The sequence below is a fragment of the Dendropsophus ebraccatus genome, chromosome 12, assembly GCF_027789765.1.
Source record: "Dendropsophus ebraccatus isolate aDenEbr1 chromosome 12, aDenEbr1.pat, whole genome shotgun sequence".
In the NCBI taxonomy this organism is placed as follows: Eukaryota; Metazoa; Chordata; class Amphibia; order Anura; family Hylidae; genus Dendropsophus; species Dendropsophus ebraccatus.
In genome coordinates this window covers 79,851,468-79,872,890 of record NC_091465.1, presented here as the reverse complement: position 1 = coordinate 79,872,890, position 21,423 = coordinate 79,851,468, and the positions used below count along the sequence as shown (strand labels likewise).

General features: G+C 50.5%; 1 protein-coding gene across 2 annotated transcripts in view; it reads right to left on the bottom strand.

Moving 5' to 3' along the window:
• Positions 1 to 563: 563 nt before the first annotated feature.
• ETFB (electron transfer flavoprotein subunit beta) overlaps positions 564 to 21,423 on the bottom strand; it is a 37,852-nt gene continuing 16,992 nt past the window's right edge. Inside the window, exons 3-7 of one of the 2 annotated variants that reach the window (XM_069946860.1) lie at positions 11,861 to 12,019; positions 9,504 to 9,566; positions 6,943 to 7,101; positions 6,086 to 6,255; positions 564 to 801 (exon numbers count right to left, since the gene is read on the bottom strand). In XM_069946860.1, the coding sequence (XP_069802961.1) occupies position 801; positions 6,086 to 6,255; positions 6,943 to 7,101; positions 9,504 to 9,566; positions 11,861 to 12,019 (552 nt within the window). In that variant the 3' untranslated portion in view covers positions 564 to 800. Of the gene's footprint in view, positions 802 to 6,084; positions 6,256 to 6,942; positions 7,102 to 9,503; positions 9,567 to 11,860; positions 12,020 to 21,423 lie in introns of those variants that run through there. The other variant, XM_069946861.1, reaches the window with a different exon arrangement.

Sequence of the window (21,423 nt, the reverse complement as noted above, 5' to 3'; positions counted from 1 at the left end):
CACAGATAAAGTGTAAGCTCCCAAGCCCTATCTATCTTTGGCTCCAGGTGGCAAGAAGGCTAGCTTCCAAGGCTATATCCATCAATAACCAATCCCTGGGGGGGGCCAACTCAAAATAAACTAATTATAAGGGAAACCCTGCCATCTTTTCACCACCTACAAGGTACAGCGCCGTACACTGGCTAGTGGCAGTATCTGGGATTGCAGTTAGCCCCATTCAATCAACTTTTAAGTGGGGAGTTGGATAGCCAAGACCCAGACTGATCAGGTCATGTGACACATGAAAGATTCCTTTAAATGCTCGTCCTATAGGAATGATTGTTCATACAATGTGGGGCGGCCGGTGGCTGCAGATAATTACACAGATCCTGAGGACATGGGGCAGGTAACAGACTGATCACACAGCAGGGCCGCCGCCGGCTCCTTTGGGGTCTGGGGAGGGGGTTCCACATGGCCGCACTCACATTGTAGCCGCTTTATCCACTCGCTGGTTCACATCCCCCATAGGGCCCCATGATGACATAATGACACGCTGCGGACGCCGCACACAGGACAACACTCGCTTATAGACAAGGTTTAATTACAGAGAAAAAACAGAAAAACAAGAACCCCATTGATCTCCATTCGCTTCTCCTCTGCCGTCCCCCCTGTACCGAGAGAGGCGGCTACAATCATAGGCGGTGGTGGTTATCCGGCAGTGATCCGGGAAGGCACCCACAGGTGATGGGGACGGTATAGCCGGATGCTGACCAGGCCCGCTCCTCCGGTATCTGCGGCACACGTCACAGCTCAGACGGCAATCTGGAAAATAAGAAGGAGAGTTATAAAAACTTCTGTATCCGGGAAAGCTGGGTGACAATATGGCTACCAGAGATGGCGGCACATAGGATAAACATATGACTATCCTGCAATTCTGGACACTAGGAAAGCAGCAGCAAACCCAACTGCAGCTGTAACCTGTAACTAGAGTCTTATCTTACAACCCAGCTTTCCTGGGTCCTGAATGGTAAATGGGTCTAAGGCTATGTTCACACATCACCGTCTGATTGACAAATACTATGTGTAAACATAGCCTAATATTAGAGTATCTACCATTAGAGTATCAGGAAAGCTGGGTAACAACATATACAGCTGCACAGATCTCTAGAAGGGGTTCTCATTCAACTTTCCAAAAATCCTGAAAGACAATATAGTCTGGTTACACTGATCACACAGTAAGTGTCTCTTGCACTTTTAAGGTTGATTTCCCACTTTAAAGGGATTGTTCACCCCCCAAAATATTCCTTTAAAATCAACTGGTGCCAGAGATTTGTGATTTACTTCTATTAAAAAATCTCAAGTCTTCCAATACGTATCAGCTGCTGTATGTCCTGCAGGAAGTGATGTATTCTTTCCAGTCTGACACAGTGCTCTCTGATGCCACCTCTGTCCATGTCAGGAACTGTCCAGAGCAGGAGCAAATCCTCATAAAAAAACCCTCTCCTGCTCTCCAGCCTGGAAAAAATACACCGCTTTCTGCAGGACATACAGCAGCTGATGAATACTGGAAGAGATTTTTTTTTTTCAATTCAAATCAAGTTGTGACAGAGATTTGTAAAGAAATATTTTTTATGAACTACTCTTTTACTGTCTGGGAAAGCTGTATGACTATATACCTGCTGTCACACCTTCTGGGGACCAGACACCCAGCTTTTCTAGAATCCTGACAGACATACTGGTCTAGATAGGCTCTGAGGATAACACAAGGGGGATATCCCTCTGTAATAAAGTGGATTTACCACTATGGAGTCAAGGAAAGCTGGGTGGGAATGTATATCCTGCAGTCAGACAAACATCCATCTTTCCCAGAGTCCTGATCAGCAAGCTAACAAGTTTAATGGATAAGTGAACATGACGCAACTTGTCTGATACATTACAGGGTGCAGTAACCCAACTTTCCCAGTGCCCTGACTGGCTACCTTGTCTAGCTTCCCTACAGAAAACCCTGCAAGGGACACATCTTGGAATAGGTTTTCTGATCTGCCATTCTGGAGCACAGAGAAGGACGGAGCCCTGACCTCTCTATGATGGATGTAAGGAGCAGATAGTGAGAGGACATGGAGGACACTGTATTAGGAGGCTATGGCTGGCACCTCTACCTGTCATGCCTGCCACTGGGGCAGCGGTGCTCCTGCAGATGGCAGTGGGCACACAAGGTTACCGCAGCAGGCGCCCATTATCTCCGCTATAATTGAATTTCTTATACTCTCAATGTCACTGACTGTATGAGGATATAAATATTAAAGAGGTTATGACGGACGGGTACACATTCCGTCTCTGTGATCAGAGCCTTAGCCGACCCTGTGAGAACTCCGTGGCTGTGGGGGGAGGGGGAGGAATCCTCTAACCGCAGCAATGGAGACTGAGCAAGGTACGTTACCCGTACCTGACACTATGGTAGAGAAGCCAGCATCATTGAGGAGGGGTCCGGCCCCCTGATGTCTCACAGTGTAAGGGGTCCAAACCCCCCAATAACTCACTGTAAGGGGTCCGTCCCCCCCCATGTCTCACAGTGTAAGGGGTCCGTCCCCCCGATGCGTCTCAGTGTAAGGGGTCCCCCCCCCCCCATGTCTCACAGTGTAAGGGGTCCGTCCCCCCCATGTCTCACAGTGTAAGGGGTCCGTCCCCCCCGATGTCTCTCAGTGTAAGGGGTCCGTCCCCCCGATGTCTCACAGTGTAAGGGGTCCCCCCCCCCCATGTCTCACAGTGTAAGGGGTCCGTCCCCCCCCATGTCTCACAGTGTAAGGGGTCCGTCCCCCCCCATGTCTCACAGTGTAAGGGGTCCGTCCCCCCCGATGTCTCTCAGTGTAAGGGGTCCGTCCCCCCGATGCCTCACAGTGTAAGGGGTCCGTCCCCCCGATGCCTCACAGTGTAAGGGGTCCGTCCCCCCGATGCCTCACAGTGTAAGGGGTCCGTCCCCCCGATGCCTCACAGTGTAAGGGGTCCGTCCCCCCGATGCCTCACAGTGTAAGGGGTCCGTCCCCCCGATGCCTCACAGTGTAAGGGGTCCGTCCCCCCGATGCCTCTCAGTGTAAGGGGTCCGTCCCCCCGATGCCTCTCAGTGTAAGGGGTCCGTCCCCCCGATGCCTCTCAGTGTAAGGGGTCCGTCCCCCCGATGCCTCTCAGTGTAAGGGGTCCGTCCCCCCGATGCCTCTCAGTGTAAGGGGTCCGTCCCCCCGATGCCTCTCAGTGTAAGGGGTCCGTCCCCCCGATGCCTCTCAGTGTAAGGGGTCCGTCCCCCCGATGCCTCTCAGTGTAAGGGGTCCGTCCCCCCGATGCCTCTCAGTGTAAGGGGTCCGTCCCCCCGATGCCTCACAGTGTAAGGGGTCCGTCCCCCCGATGCCTCTCAGTGTAAGGGGTCCGTCCCCCCGATGCCTCTCAGTGTAAGGGGTCCGTCCCCCCGATGCCTCTCAGTGTAAGGGGTCCGTCCCCCCGATGCCTCTCAGTGTAAGGGGTCCGTCCCCCCGATGCCTCTCAGTGTAAGGGGTCCGTCCCCCCCGATGCCTCTCAGTGTAAGGGGTCCGTCCCCCCCGATGCCTCTCAGTGTAAGGGGTCCGTCCCCCCGATGTCTCTCAGTGTAAGGGGTCCGTCCCCCCGATGTCTCTCAGTGTAAGGGGTCCGTCCCCCCGATGTCTCTCAGTGTAAGGGGTCCGTCCCCCCGATGTCTCTCAGTGTAAGGGGTCCGTCCCCCTGATGTCTCTCAGTGTAAGGGGTGCATCCCCCTGATGTCTCTCAGTGTAAGGGGTGCATCCCCCTGATGTCTCTCAGTGTAAGGGGTGCATCCCCCTGATGTCTCTCAGTGTAAGGGGTCCGTCCCCCCGATGTCTCTCAGTGTAAGGGGTGCGTCCCCCTGAGTGTAAGGGGTGCGTCCCCCTGATGTCTCTCAGTGTAAGGGGTCCGTCCCCCTGATGTCTCTCAGTGTAAGGGGTCCGTCCCCCTGATGTCTGGCATCTCTCTTTGTTCTCCTCAGATATGATGGCGCCCCCTCCTCTTCACATGGCTCTATTATTTGTCACCTGTCAGGCGGCGGTGCAGATAGTAGATTCGGCGGCGGCGTCCTCGTGTGATAACATCCGCAGGAGGATTGTCACAGCTGTTCCCCACCGCACGGTGTGACCTGACATGACTGCTCCTCCGAGCGCTGCCGCTGTGTCACCGGGACTCACAGAGCTCAGAAATGACAGGACCTGCCAGCTGCTTAACCCTCCGCACTCCAAGAGCTGCAGAGAGGTGCGGAGCTCTTCAGGGGGATACACGGCCCATCACAGTATACGGTGTGGCTGATACATGTGAGGTAACACTGTGCTCCACCAGCTCACTGCAGGATACAGGCAGCCTGTGCCCACCCTGTATCACTGTCCCATCAGTAGTGGCAGCGCTATATACTGGCGTGTGGCTCTGATTACTTCTTTTCTATGTGCAGATGCAGGAATGGAGCCCATGTAAACAGTGACCGGCAGGAGATCTACCCCCACAATCTAATATGGATGACCGTCAACTTAGAAAAGCCGGAAAGCTTCAGTTATCCAGGATATAAAACACATTTCAAGGAGTTATCCAAGATAGCGCCTCACCTGTCTGTGTATGGTATTGCAGCTCAGTTACTTTGAATTAAATGGAGCAGAACTGCAATACCACACAAAACCTGAGCTGTTGATTAGAAAAACCTGTTTTATCTCATCATGGAGAAACCCTTTGCTACAGGGGCAGCATAGTATCTCTATAACGTCTGCATGGATGTTACTGCCTCTATTCCCTGACAGCAGGCGGAGATCTTATAACACAATGTATTTCGGATGTTCTATTATTCTCTATGTGTAAACTTTTCCCACAGGACGGTGAGATCTGGGAGACGTCACGCTGTTTATCACGCCGTCTCAGGTTCACGACAGCGAGACGCATTAAAATCTCTCCGTAAACAAAACATCATTAAAAACATATTTATCAAATTAGCATTTATCAAATTAGGCACCAAAATATTGATGGCGTCTCGGCGTCACCCACCTTGGCAGGAGGCACTTCACATCGCACGATGACAACTTCAATTACAGTCATTAATTGTGTAATTGGTGAGGCGAGGTGCAGCTGCGGGGAGCGCCATTCAGGGGGTCGGCTGAGGACCTAGCGGGCTAACAAAGGGTCCAAGCGTCAAGGATGGCGGCATCTGCTCCGCAGGCCTCACGTAGGACCAATCAGCAGAATTAACCCCTTTGTACATTGTTAGGCCATTAAACCTGGGCTGTCGTTAAAGGGGTAGTTCAGCAAAAAAAAAAAAAAAAAAATTCTTTTATATCAACTGGTTTCAGAAAGTTATGTAGATTTGTCATTTACTTCTATTACAAGGTGTTAAGTCTTCCAGTACTTGTCAGCTGCTGTATGCCCCATAGGAAGTGGTGTATTCTTTCCAGTCTGGAGAGCAGGAGAGGTTTCTATGGGGATTTGCTACTGCTCTGGACAGTTCCTGACATTGACACAGTGGTCTGTGCTGCCACCTCTGTCTGACAGGAGAGAATACAGCACTTCATGCAGGACATGCAGCAGCTGATAAGTACTGGAAGATTTGGGATTTTTAAATATAAGTAAATTACAAATATCTGGCACCAGTTGACTTGAAAGAACACATTTTTTTGCTGCCCTTTAACTGCATTCAGTGATATTTAACAGCAGGGCCCATGGACATAAGAAAACAATGGACAGGGTTCTGTTCCACTGACATAAATGGGAAACAATGCTGGGCATACTCTGTGACCTTGGAAGAGGTCACTCCATAGAGAGGGGAACCTGAGCTGTGAGCATCATCTATTGTATTCTCTAAATACTGGGGTCACATGACGCTGCACTGCTGTACAGATCACTTTCCAGCAGCCTCCTACTTACCACAAACAGAACAGGAAGTCTCACATTAGTTTTAGACCTAGTGGTGAGAATGGAAACTGCAAGATTTTTAAATCGTTTTATAATATAGATAGTAAAATGGAAAAGTATTGTCATGGCGGTGAGTCTAGGGGTGTACGAGACGTCCGCCATGCTCAGCGTCACCACTTACTAGATGCGGCCGCTCTCCTTCAGCTTGGTCACGAGGTCTTCTACAGTTTCCACTTTGACGCCGGCCTGTCTCTGTGGCGGATCCTCCACGCTCAGTATATGTACGCGGCTTGTAGTGTCCACCCCTATGTCTGACGGCTTCACAGTCTCAATCTTCTTCTTTTTTGCTTTCTAGGGAAAAAAAAAAAAAAAAGAGCTGAGGATGATGGTCAGCCGCAGCCGCCTTACAGATCATGGTGGGGGACACCATTTATGAAATTAAAGGGGCATCCTACATAAGGAAATGCAGCTAGAGTCCTGTCCGTACAGGTAAGCCTATAGCAAGGATCTATACGGATGGAGCACCTGATGTATAACCCCCCTTCCTTTGTTCCTCTGTACAGGCCCCTAGTGATGGAACCAAACACGGGTCCAAGGGTCCCCAATACAAGTATATATATATGATACGTACACCCTATGAGACTACCAATAATGAAAAACCAAAGATGGGACCTAAAGGGTTAACCCACGAAGCCCTGGATTGGGGTCTACTATTTAGCTTATCATGGCCGGGATGTAATCTCTCTATAGGAATAGATCAGGTTTATGTTCAGGACACTCGTTACATCAAAAACTCACATGTAAAATACAAATCCCGCCGGCGCTGGCTGTGAATATTCAGCTGTGAGCAGCGGTGCGGTTCACGGTCGGGGCACGAGTGGTACACAAAGCCCCGGATAAAGATCACAGCTCTTGGAAATCCTGCTTAATATCCCTTCTCAGCTACAAAGTATCAGTCCTCAGCCCGGGGCTGCGTTACTTGTAAGAATGACCCTGACATAGCCCCCCCTGCTGTGTGGCAGCATCACTGAAGCTCACCATGATGTTAGGCAGAGTTGCGTAACGCGGTTCATTCAGTCGCAGGTCGGCGGTCACCACGGCTGGAATCTTCATGCTGATTGTTTCCAACCCTCCATCTACCTCCCGGACCACGGTCAGCTTTTCACCTTCCACTTTAACCTCTGATGCAAAGGTAGCCTGAAAATAGAACGTCTGTGTTAGGCCCCAGGGACACGTCGGGGAAATTATCCGGATTTCTTCACCCATAGTAGTCTGTTGGGTACGGACATGCACATCCAGAAACTGACCAGCACTCAGGAAAGTACCTGCACCTGGCCCCTTAAATGTATGCGCTACAAACATATATTTAAAAGGGGCACTGCGGCTAAAATCTTTTTTTTTTTCTTTTTCCCCAAATCAACTGGTGTCAGAAAGTTATATAGATTTGTAATTTACTTCTATTTAAAAACTTCCAGACTTCCAGTACTTATCAGCGGCTGTATGTCCTGCAGGGAGTGGTGTATTCTCTCCAGTCTGGCACAGTGCTCTCTGCTGCCACCTCTGTCCATGTCAGGAACTGTCCAGAGCAGCAGCAATTTTCCATAGAAAACCTCTCCTGTTCTGGACAGTTCCTGATATGGACAGAGGTGAACTAAAAAGAATACAGAACTTTCTGCAGGACATACAGCAGCTGATAAGTACTGGAAGACTGGAGATTTTTGAACAGAAGTAAATTACAAATCTATACAACTTTCTGACACCAGTTGATCTGAAAGAAAAAAAAAATCGACAGAGTACTCCTTTAAATGTGGCAGTTTGTCAGAGCCCACAGGGTGAAGCCTCCACATCCGCAGCACAGCTCCCTATAGAAGGTGACGCCTCCACATCCCGCAGCACAGCTCCCTATAGAAGGTGACGCCTCCACATCCCGCAGCACAGCTCCCTATAGGGGGTGACGCCTCCACATCCCGCAGCACAGCTCCCTATAGGGGGTGACGCCTCCACATCCGCAGCACAGCTCCCTATAGAAGGTGACGCCTCCACATCCCGCAGCACAGCTCCCCACACAGGGTGAAGCCTCCACATCCGCAGCACAGCTCCCCACACAGGGTGAAGCCTCCACATCCGCAGCACAGCTCCCCACACAGGGTTATGCCTCCACATCCGCAGCACAGCTCCCTATAGAGGGTGACGCCTCCACATCCCGCAGCACAGCTCCCTACAGGGGGTGACGCCTCCACATCCGCAGCACAGCTCCCTATAGAAGGTGACGCCTCCACATCCGCAACACAGCCCCCTACAGGAGGTGAAACCTCCACATCCGCAGCACAGCTCCCTATAGGGGGTGACACCTGCACATCCGCAGCACAGCTCCCTATAGGGGGTGACACCTGCACATCCGCAGCACAGCTCCCCACACAGGGTGAAGCCTCCACATCCGCAGCACAGCTCCCTATAGAAGGTGACGCCTCCACATCCCGCAGCACAGCTCCCTAAAGGGGGTGACGCCTCCACATCCGCAGCACAGCTCCCTACATAGGGGGAACGCCTCCACATCCGCAGCACAGCTCCCTATAGAAGGTGACGCCTCCACATCCCGCAGCACAGCTCCCTATAGGGGGTGACGCCTCCACATCACGCAGCACAGCTCCCCACAGGGGGTGACGCCTCCACATCCGCAGCACAGCTCCCTACAGGGGGTGACACCTGCACATCCCGCAGCACAGCTCCCTATAGGGGGTGACGCCTCCACATCCGCAGCACAGCCCCCTACAGGAGGTGAAACCTCCACATCCGCAGCACAGCTCCCTATAGGGGGTGACACCTGCACATCCCGCAGCACAGCTCCCCACACAGGGTGAAGCCTCCACATCCGCAGCACAGCTCCCCACACAGGGTGAAGCCTCCACATCCGCAGCACAGCTCCCTATAGGAGAGGGCCCCATGTTGTGTCTATGTCAGGACCTCACTCCTATCCTGATCATGGCTACCAGAATGTATTTCACAGACAACCGTCTAGACTGGACACATTGTAACAATCCCTCAGACATGAAGCATTATGTGCAGAATATAAATCAGACTGACAGCAAGCAGAGACGTTGAAAATATGTTACAAATTTATAGAACCTTCAGATTAACCTTTACTTACATAGCACCATGGGTCTGTCTCATGATAGGTCCCATGAGCTAGTGCAGCCTCCCAAACCCTTGGGCTATGTTCACAGATTTTTCTGATGAAAACAAGGTCTGAAATCTGCATGTTTACCCCTGGATTTCCAATGGAATACGCAGATTCGGCAAGGATTTGGCCTCCACTAACAGACATTCACACCTGATGCAGAGCTGACAATAAAATCCCTCGCGGACAGTCTGTGACCGGATTATAAGGATGGCGCCCATACACTCCATGGTTTAAAAAAAAAAACATTGTGTGGTCCTGTATATGCCCAGGGTATAGTCTTACATGGAAAACTACATTCTGCGCCAGAGAAGGAGTGGTTCTCCATAACGGTTCTCTATAACTCAATCATGTAATTTTAGGAAAGATACAGATAAAACCCTTGATGCTTCCCTCAGTGCTGCCCCCTGGAGGTCGGTACCTGAGGCCAGTCCAGTAGAGCGGCGGTCATCTGTCCGGTCTGATTACAGTCATCATCGATGGCCTGAAAGAGAAGACAGGAGAATGGGTGAGCCGAGGAGGAGACACCAGGTGAGCGATCTCTGTACCTGATGCCGGCCAGGGACCTCTCCAAGATGGCGCCGTCCCCGACTCGGCACTCGTTTGTTTTCGGCTGCAGCAGCCGAAAGCAAACGAGTGCCGATCTCATTGATCTTTGCTGTATAACTATACAGCAAAGATCTCAATGAGAGATCAAAGTGTATATACTAGAAGTCCAGGGGGGAATAACCCTAACCCCAGGGGTGAATAACCCTAACTCCAGGGGGGCTTCTAGTATATGTGTAAAAGTAAAAATAAAAGTGATGTTATAAGTAAAAAAAAACCTCCCCTAATAAAAGTCAGAATCACCCCCCTTTTCCCAGGTTATAAATAAAAGTAAACAAATAAATAAATAAACAAACATGTTTGCTATCGCCGCGTGCATAATCGGCCAAACTATTAATCACATTCCTGATCTCGCACGGTAAATGGCGTAAGCGCCAAAAAAATCCCAAAGTGCAAAATTGCGCATTTTTGGTCGCATCAAATGCAGAAAAATTGTAATAAAAAGCGATCAAAAAGTCGCATATGCGCAATCAAGGGACCGATAGAAAGAACACATCACGGCGCAAAAAATGACACCTCATACAGCCCCATAGACCAAAGAATAAAAGCGCTATAAGCCTGGGAATGGAGCGATTTTAAGTGACATATATTTGTTAACAATGGTTTGAATTTTTTACAGGCCATCAGATAAAAGAAAAGTTATACATGTTACATATCGTTTTAAATCGTAACGACTTGAGGAACATGCATAACAAGTCAGTTTTACCCCAGGGCGAACGGCGTAAAAACACAAACCCCCCAAATAAAAGAAATGCGTTTTTTTTTTTTCAATTTCACCACACTTTGAATTTTTTTCTGGTTTCCTGTCATTGCAAAGTACAATTAGTAGCACAAAAAATAAGGGCTCATGTGGGTTTCTAGGTGAAAAAATGGAAGTGCTATGGCCTTTTAAACACAAGGAGGAAAAAACTAAAATGCAAAAATTGAAATTGGCCGGGTCCTCTAAGGGTTAAAGGACAATTCCGGCCAAAACGTTTTTGTTTTTAATATATTACATAAGGAAAGTTAGACAAATTCCTAATGTACATTTATTATGGGAAATGCACATATAGTGCTATTTCCCTTAATTTAGTACATCAGGCAGGCTTCAAATTCTCTAAAAAAAACGTGACATCACGAATCAGATGTAATTCCTATGGAGTGTCCAGCAGGGGGCGCAGTATATGTAGAAGTCTATGTAGTGTATTGTCTATTGAAGACTATGTAGTGTAGTGTTAGTGGGATGATTTGTTACTGTACAATATCCTGTATTGATTTTTATGGAATATTTTGGGGAGCAAGGACACTTGCATGTCCCTCTCTCCCTCCCTGTGCTGCTGATGACCAGCGCTCACACAGGGAGAGGGGGAGATGGACAGCACCGAGCATTAGGAGTGCTATGGTGGTGGCTCAGTGCTTTGGGGGTGGGACAGTGCTGTAAACAGCACAGAAACTGCGCCGAGGAGGAAGGTAGGAGACATACCTTCCTGCTCTGCACCACGTGCACAATAGGGGGATATGAGCAGGTTAGCTTAGTCTAACCTGCCGAGAGTTTCCCCTTAAATGGTAAATAACAGCCATTAAATTATTTGCCATAAAATGACATAAAAGTCACACACATCTCTCCCGTCTTGTTCTCCTAATCAGATATGGTCACAACACTAAGACCCCGACCAATCAACATTTGACGTGTCCCTCTGACATGTAAAGTTTCTTCTAATCATAGGTACTGTACACTTTAAGGGAAGCTGGGTGACATGAGGTGAGAACATGGCCTCAATCTGCCGTTCCAAAATCAGGTATAACCCACAAATGACTGAAGTAGTAACACATCCTCCATACATCCCCCATACTGGTGACAGTATTTTCCTTCAATCTATGGGTTGGGGTCAGGAGACTCTATGCCTGGTGGTCACCCACACAATTCACACAGTGTTTGTAGCTCCGATGAAGACCCCGGGATGTGAGCGGAGGTGGCATAGCGGGGAATGGAGGAGAATCACAGGATACCACCACACTACAGTCAGCAGGACGGGGCAGGCGGTGAGTGACTGACAGCAGCTCCATCACATCACACACCTGTCCCCATCACAGGATACAAGGACACTACAGTCAGCAGGACGGGACGGGCGGTCTGTGATAGACAGCGGCTCCATTCATTATCAGACACCAGGGGGCGCACACATCACTCACCTGTTTTCCCAGCAGCACTAGATTCACATTCTCCTTTTTGGCCAATGCAGCCAGGATCTTAGACACCTGGTAAGGTCCGAGGGTCTCGGCGTCCTTTGCAGACACGTCTACGTGGATCCCACGGTCGGCTCCCATGGCCAACGCCGTCCTGATGGTCTCCTGAAAAGGCAGAGAAACCGGTCAGACCTTACAGTCATCATAATAATATTAAAATAATGTGTGGCTGAAGGTTTATGTGAGGCTCGACCATCATAGAATTAAGCTTTCTGCAACTTTCTAATACACCATCTCACTTCCTCAGTCCTTTGTACTCGGAGCTGATAAATTGATATTTAAGGAGGCCAAATCCATCACACCAGCTTCGGTGAGGGTGTCCACCAGATGTCGGGGATCTGTCATCTACCAACATGCCCGCTCATTTGTTACATACAGGACGAGCTGCTACCAGACATGTCCAGCAGCATCCACTTCCTAGCTTGTATCCAGGTAAGCTCTGCAGCGATGGGCATGCAAGTGTATAAGACTTCAGTATTGTCTACATGAATACAATTATAACAAACCCTCAGCAATAGATTATATTAATCTGTATAGCATTCAGCCAATTGCCTATTGTCAGCAAAACTACAGATCCACAGGGCACAGACACCCCATGTACCACTTACACAGACCGTGCCATAATAGTAGTGTAAGATGTGGACTTTATGGGGTCCGTGCTCCAGGAACATGCGCAAACCCTGGCAGCAGACCTGGAGTGTAAAGCTTCAGAGCCCTATGGGATCGGCCATGCTTCATGCTGAGCTACTATCAGTGCAGCACCGACACCTGCAGGGCAAACGCAGTACTACAACCACTTATAATAAAACCAACACTGGCAGCTGCATAAGCAGCAGCCAGGGGGGTAAAACACGAGTAAGATGAGATACAGTAGGCAGGGGATGTATGGGTAGGAGGCCGGTTATCGTGTGGATTTACAGCTAATATCTGGGGCCGTGTGTGTAAATGACACTAGTGCCGCATTCAGATCAAAGGCAGAACAAGAAGCAGCGGGGAGCTAAGTAGCCGCCATTTCTCCGATATAAAAGGTATCAAGCGCCTGTAAAAGTAGAGTGTAATTAAGGCTTGGCACTTAGGTCTCTCCTCAGTCACCAGGCTCAGACTATTTCCTCTATTTCCCAGGGGTCAGGTAACAGGATTAGATAGATGAGCCGACTGAATGAATGAATAGCCTATAGGCGATGTCACCGCATGCAACGTAAGCCAGGCCCCGGCGTGCGCGGCTGGTAATATATACATTACTGCTTCTGCGCTATTATGCCAAGCCAGGAATATTCTGCTCTTTATTATACTCGTTATTCTCCATCACATGCAGAGAAGGAGTGGAAGAAGGAGGAAGAAAAAAAAAAAAAGAAAAATAATGTGATAATTTATGCAAATCCAAAGTTCAAGGTCAAAAAACATAAAAAACACAGGAAGTGTCTGACAGATGCGACATCCTCCCCGATATGAGTGCCAGGGAGTGTGGCTCCTAAACTAACAAGGCTGAACGCCGCATCTACTAATCCACGTCCTGTCCGAGAGCATAGCGCTCCGGGGGAGACGGCGCTCACTGCGCTGACATTTACAGGAGGAGCAGGGAGCAGAGATCTGAATCAGGAGCGAGCTGAGGGAGGAAGGAGGAAAATATATCGAGATGGGGGGGAAAGACACCGGATGTTATAGAGAGAGAAGGATGGAAGGAAGGAACGCTCACCGGATGTAGGAAGGAAGGAAGGATGGAAGGAAGGAACGCTCACCGGATGTTATAGAGAAGGAAGGAAGGAAGGAAGGATGGAAGGAAGGAATGCTCACCGGATGTTATAGAGAAGGAAGGAAGGAAGGAACGCTCACCGGATGTTATAGAGAAGGAAGGAAGGAAGGAACGCTCACCGGATGTTATAGAGAAGGAAGGAAGGAAGGATGGAACGCTCACCGGATGTTATAGAGAAGGAAGGAAGGAAGGAAGGAAGGAAGGAAGGATGGAACGCTCACCAGATGTTATAGAGAGAGAAGGATGGAAGGAAGGAACGCTCACCAGATGTTATAGAGAGAGAAGGATGGAAGGAAGGAACGCTCACCGGATGTTATAGAGAGAGAAGGATGGAAGGAAGGACGGAAGGAAGGAAAGAACGTCATGGTCACCGGATGAATGGATGGATCAGTGGATGTTATAAAGAGAACTGGAAGGCCATAGACTGTATCAATGTTCTCCTGGACTCCCTAGGACGGCATCCAACTTCTGCAGCTTAGGGCATTCAAATGCCGAGTGTTCAGGTATGGAAAAAGTTGCCGAACCTAGGGACCCGAATTCCAAGTTGGGTAAAGTTATGCCGTCCTGGCATCAAAGAACTTGGATGATAATAATAATAATAATAATGAGTATAGCGCCAACAGATTCAGCAGTGCTGGATCCTACTGGATACAGTCCTATGTGCAGAGAGAATTTAGAGGTATAGAGGGCGAGTATGTATGTGCAGTGCACGCTCACCTGATGAGGTCGTACTCAAGACACACAGGACACACTGAGCGCCGCACATGTCGGTCAGGCTGCAGCCTTCCACGTCCCTGTTTGTCATCCTGGAGTCCCGTCACACAATAGTAAGTTGGCCGTTCACTGGCACATCCCTTTTTATTTTGCTTGCACTGGATTCCCCACAGGATATAACGATTTAAGGACTTTTATTATCAACGTGTTTCGAGGAGACGACCCTCCTCTTCATCTGGCATACAGCATATTACATTGGTACAATAGTACAGATCACTGGGTGACCCTGAACATGTCTCGCCATCATGTCACAAACTGGGGTTTGAACTCCCAAAAATGGAATTCCATCTCCCTGGGCAGTGTAGCTTCTGCACCACAACCTCTACATCGATTTGTAGTCTGACACTCTTATAATTTATAGGGAAAACATATAAGAACGGAACAGTGTGTTTACACAGACAGATTATTAAAGCCAAAGCCAGAAATGGATCTGAAAAGAGGAGAGGAGAAGGGGACAAAGAAGAAGCAGGAGGCGATGGAGAAGGGGACGAAGAAGAAGCAGGAGGCGATGGAGAAGAGGACGAAGAAGAAGCAGGAGGCGATGGAGAAGGGGGAAGAAGAAGCAGGAGGCGATGGAGAAGGGGGAAGAAGAAGCAGGAGGCGATGGAGAAGGGGGAAGAAGAAGCAGGAGGCGATGGAGAAGGGGGAAGAAGCAGGAGGCGATGGAGAAGGGGGAAGAAGAAGCAGGAGGCGATGGAGAAGGGGGAAGAAGCAGGAGGCGATGGAGAAGGGGGAAGAAGAAGCAGGAGGCGATGGAGAAGGGGGAAGAAGCAGGAGGCGATAGAGAAGGGGGAAGAAGAAGAAGCAGGAGGCGATGGAGAGGGGGAAGAAGAAGCAGGAGGCGATAGAGAAGGGGACGAAGAAGAAGCAGGAGGCGATGGAGAATGGGAAAGGAGAAGCAGGAGGCGATAGAGAAGGGGAAGGCAGCTAAGGAAACAAAGGCTAAGAAAAGGGAGAAAACTAAGAGACAAAGCATAAAAGACAATGACGGAAAAGATGACGAAGGAAAGGAGCACGAAAAAGAAAACGGAAGGTAAAGAAGCCCAAGATAAAGGGGGACAAGACGACAAAAACTTGGTAGAATAAGCAGAAGAGGATGAGGAAGGTGAAGGAGAAGACAATATTTAAAAAAAAATAATAGCAGCAGCTGTAACCAAGCTGTCCACACCACATGTTTGTGTAAGTCTCTACTGCAGGATTAGCATTTCATTCATGAATCAGGTAGAACAGGATGAACAGTAAGGTAATATGGGTGAATATTAGGAGGATAAGCAGTATGGGGGTCTCCGGGGTCTGATGTAAGGAGGGGCAGGAAGTATCTCCCGTCCTGTCGGATTGTGATGAGCAGCAACAACCTAAGACTATGGACGCTTCTCTGCTGCAAAATTACTAGAGCAGAAAAGCAGAACTGACAGGTCTGTATATTGGATGCTGGGGGCCTGGGGGGCCGGTGGTGGGGGGAGGACTGGTCCTGTGAATGAAGGCAGCGCCTCTGAGCCCCTCATACTGGAGATCTGAAAACAATGCAGCCGCTGGGCAGGATGCACAGGGTAAAAGGGGATAAGAGGCGGCTGGAGGGCCCTAGATGTGGGCATCACAGATCTGATGAAGGAGGAGGAGGGGCGGAGAGGCTTCAGGATGTCTGAGCGCCCCCTGTGGTCAGGAGAGCAGGGCCAATGTCTGCCGACTTTTCATGTAAACCTTCAGTCTCTGGCAAATTAGAAGAGAACTATCAGGATTGTGGGGGTCCCTGCAGCTGGACTCCCACCCGCTGATGAGTTTTATGACATTTCTCACCATTTAGCAGCCGGATATAAGTGATTTCCTATGAGCGCCTCGGACCTGGCAGGTGTCTGATCCACACAGCACCTGGCACAGTGTGGCGTCCCATTTCCATAAAGAGTAAAGAGGTGTAACAAATCTGCTTAAAAATAAAGAGTCGTTTCCAGAAAACTGGAAGAGGCCGGTGCCCCCTGCTGGTGAAGCTGTGCACTGCAGCTGGTCCTCACTGAGCTCTGCACCTCCGGATTAATGCTCTGCTGAGATGCTGTTCATGACGTTCTGCACATTACAATACCAGATACAAGAGAAGAGAATTGTGGGAGCTCAGCACCAGTGACATAGAACTGAGCCGCCGGGCCCCCGATGCCATTCTAAGGGTCTCATTTATTTAGGGAATTAGATTCAAGTAGGAGTCTTGGTCCAGGGTCGAATACACACAGGGTGTCCAGTCCAGGATCAGATACACACAGGAATCAGATACACACAGGGTGTCCAGTCCAGGATCAGATACACACAGGCATCAGATACACACAGTTTATCCTGTCCAGGATCGGATACACACAAGGTACCCTGTCCAGGATTGGATACATATGCAAAACAAGACCGTGGAGCCTCGGTTGCGAGTCTCAAAACACGGGATAGCCAGATATCTCTAGCCTGTTGCCAAGGGGTGCCTCCGTGATGGGGAGAGCACCACACCACCCTGATAGATAACCCCTTAAGTCCCACTCGGTTGCGAGTATTGGAACACAAATAGGGAAACAACAGGCAGCCGTTTCGGGGTATTTGCCCCTTGTCAGTGTGGAGCAGGATTCTGGCTAGTTGGGGCAATAACAAATCATTTGTCATTGCCCATGGCTAGAGATCCCTGGCTATTCCCGTGTTTTGAGACTCGCAACCGATGCTCCACGGACTCTTGTTTTGCATATTTACATTTTGGGGGGCATCAGTGGAGACTCTTGATTGAGTACTTCATTTTAATTTTTTGCTGATCTCCTTGAGTTCAGTGATTACAGGATTGGATACACACACAGTGTGTCCGATGCGGGATCGGATACACACAGGGTGTCCTGTCGAGGATTAAATACACACAGGGGGGGACATGTATCATCCTGCGGTCCGGGGGTTTTCGGCGCAAATTGCCGATTTGCGCAATATTTTATTCGCAAATGGCCGATTTGCGAATAAAATATTCGCAAATCAGCACTTTCCGACAGGTACGCCGGGGGGCGAGAGGGGGTGTGAAGGGGCCGGAACGGAGGGCGCGGACTCAGAGTCCGCGCGATTCACCATCCGTTTCACAAAAAGATACGCTGAAAACCTACTCCAGTCCTCAGCTGGCGTAGGTTTTCGTCGGTGCGCACCAGAGCGCACGGGATTTATGTAGAGGCAGTCCACCTCTACATAAATCCCCGTAGCGCCGGAGATGCGGGGACATTTATAAGTCCGGCGTAAAAAACGTCAGACTTAATAAATGTCCCCCAGGGTGTCTGGCCTGGGATCAGATACACACAGGGTGTCCTGTCCAGGATCGGATACACAGGGTGTAAGGTCTGGAATTGGATACACATAGCGTGTCCTGTCCAGGATTGGATACACACAGCGCGTCAGATACACACAGGCTGTCAGGTCTGGGATCGGATACACAGGGTGTCCTGTCGAGGATTAAATACACACAGGGTGTCCGGTCTGGGATCACATACACCAAACCTATAGAAAGACAACTGAACCTCCATAACTAATTTGCCATACAAAAAATACTTTATTGCATAAAAGACATACATAGAAAATCATACAGTGGACTGCGACTGAAAAATACATTAAAACCAACAAAGAAAACATACACATGAGGGGTGCTACTGTCAGGCAATATGTGGAGGGAAGGTCAGGGGTACAATATAATTCATCGGTATATTACCGTAGATCAACCCTTAAAACAACTCCATCATAGAAAACATAATCATACACAATACATTATCTTACCCAAATGTGGGTGATGTGCCAGCCGGACAGTTGCCCCCACCCCAACGCACGTTTCGGTGAGCAACCTTTATCAAGGGATCACATACACATAGCGTGTCCTGTCCAGGATTAGATACACAGGGTGTCCTGTCCAGGATCGGAAACACAGGGTGTCCGGTCTGGGATCGGATACACACAGGGTGTCAGGTCTTGGACCTTATTCATTTAGGGCGGTGGTGGGGAACCTGCAGCCCTCCAGATGTTGCAAAACTACAATTCCCATCATGCCTTGAATAGCAGTTTCCTCACCACCAAGTTAGGGGGACCAGGTGTGACTAATTTAGGGATCCAATATTTGCTATGGGGTCTGACATTTTCTATGAAATCTATAGTGTAAATTGCGGCATATGTGGTGTCAGGGCCTGGAGCGGGGGCTGGGGGGGTCCCTGGATCCGACAGGCTGCACAGCGCAGAGATCACTTCTCAGAGACGGCTAAATTAGTTTTCTTGAAGCCAAGAATTCGCTCCTCGAATGCTGAAGTTGTGCTTTGTGTCTGGAGCGGGGCCAGGCTGTAAGGGAGCGGAGGCGATGGGGGGCTCCTCTGGCGGAGCTGCTGGGGGTCACAGTCCTGGCTGAGCGAAGAAAGGCTCCCAAATGAGCAGGAGGATTTACAGCGTCTATTATAGGGAAACAGAACTACCGTAATGGTTTAACCCTAATGGTCCCGCAATGCTAGTAAATCATATGGCGAAATACGACCACGGCGGCGAGAGCGGGACAGGACCGGGGGGGGGGGATGGCGCACAGGCTCTGCATTTCATCTTCCTGCTTCTGTGAAAGCCAATATGCCGGCTCTACACTGGGTCAGCACTCAGCTTTACCAGGCTCCTGAATAGCTCCTGAAAGACCTGCGAATTCTGCCCAAACCTCTTATTCATCACTCTTTATACACAACCGTAATGGCCGTCACCCAAGGGTCATAATGTGACCAGGTCGCCTTATGCAAGAATCCACCTTACGTGGACTTTACCCAGGAGGTGGTACAATAGGATATAGAAGCCTAACTGTACAGCCACATAACGGCCCACAGCATACCGTCTATTCAAAAAGCTATACCAATACCAGCCAATTAGTCCGGGCGCCCCCTACTGGTAATTGTATGCAATAGCCAATTTAGCTTATACATAGATTAATATGGAGGAACCATCCATATGGCAATGTAGAGGGGGTCACATACAGCAGAGCCCAGGGGGGGGGGGGGGTAACATACAGCACGGCCCGGCGGGGGGGGGGCCACATACAGCACGGCCCGGGGGGGGGGGGGTCACATACAGCACGGCCAAGGGGGGGGGGGGGGGGGGGGGGAAGAGGGGGGTCACATACAGCACGGCCCGGGGGGGGGGGTTAGGGTCACATACAGCACGGCCCAGGGGGGGGGGGGGGGGGGGGGGTCACGTACAGCACGGCACAGGGGGAGGGGGGGGGGTCACATACAGCACAGCACGGCACGGGGGGTCACATACAGCACGGCCAGCGGGGGGGGTCACATACAGCACGGCCAAGGGGGGGGGGGGGGGGGGGTCACATACAGCACGACACAGGGGGGGGGGGGGGGGGGTCACATACAGCACGACACAGGGGGGGGGGGGGGCCGAGTCACATACAGCACGACACAGGGGGGGGGGGGACAGATACAGCACGGCCCGGGGGGGGGGGGGGGGTCACATACAGCATGGCCCAGGGGGGGGGGGGGGGGCACATACAGCACGGCCCAGGGGGGGGGATGTCACATACAGCACTGCCCGGGGGGGGGGGGGGGTCACATACAGAACGGCCCAGGGGTGGGGGGGTAGAGTCACATACAGCACGGCCCAGGGGTGGGGGGGTAGGTTCACATACAGCACGGCCCGGGGGGGGGGGGGGGTCACATACAGCACAGCCCGGGGGGGGGGGGTCACATACAGCACAGCCGGGGGGGGGGGGGGGGGGTCACATACAGCAGGGCCCAGGGGGGGGGGGGGGTCACATACAGCAGAGCTAATGGAGACAAAGCCCACGGGGATATCACACTAGGTGTGCAGAGGACTGTACTTCAGCAGTAGTTACATGACCAGTCGGGCTCTGCTACATCTGCCGTCACGTGGAACCTTTTAGTGTGGGTGATTTGTGTGCACCAGAGCACGGGCACCGCAGGGTATCAGCTGCAATGAGTCTGAATTGTATGATTAATATGTACAGGGCCTGTGTGTAATGTTAGCCGGGGAGCCCGGTGAGTGTTGCATTTGCGGCAGAGAGAGCCTTCGGGCCCCCAGGACTCGGCTCTCTGACTGATCCCTCAGACAAATCCATCAATAACGCCAATTACAGCCCCTGCGCCGCCACCACCAGGGAACCTGTAAAGTCCTTCCCTGTAATGAGAAGCGACAGCGCTCCCCCCTCCTCCGCTTTTCTCGCTCTCCCACCTTTAACTTTGGCTTCTGGGGCCAAGTATTTCTCCGGCGTGGTGACAGTCAGGTTCATTTTGCTGAGCTCTGGGTAGCGGAATGGACCCCGGAGCCTGTGTAAAGCACATTACAGCGGAGGGGAGATTAAATTAGCTTCTGATTCCTGCACCGCTGCAAGGCCAGGACCGGGGGGCGCCGCTGCTCACCGGCCAGGCGGCAGGAATGGGGGTCAGCATCTATCCCCAGCTCCATCACACAAAGGACAATTACAGGGGAAATTAGCAGTCTGACCGCGGCCGCTGTGACTGGGATCACGTGCAGTATTACTGCGCTTCACCGATGTCCGTACTATGAACCGTGGCGGCTGTGGTACAGGATTTATTACAGACTGGAACATCACCTGCCGGTCTGAACCAAGAACATGCGGCAAATATATTACATGGCCCCCTCATGGTCCGGACACCACAATCGACAACAAAAGCCGCAGATGAGGTCACCTCATGTAAATGATAGTAATAGTGCTGGGGCACAAGACTCCCTGACATCTATGTGCACACGGATTAATAAATCCTTCAGAGCGCTTAATATTTTCATCATTTTCAGGATCTCTGCTTGTTCTTGGTGAAAGGAACATTGGATTTTGCAACCCGTGGCTAAAAACTTTGAGGCGGGTGTTCGGTTAAGGAGGCCAGAGCAGGTGGTGTATCCTGTGTATAGAAAGTTCGCCTCCAGTCTTCAGTCCATTACACACATCCCTGTACTGCTAGGAGACGCACATTGTAATTTCCTTCCC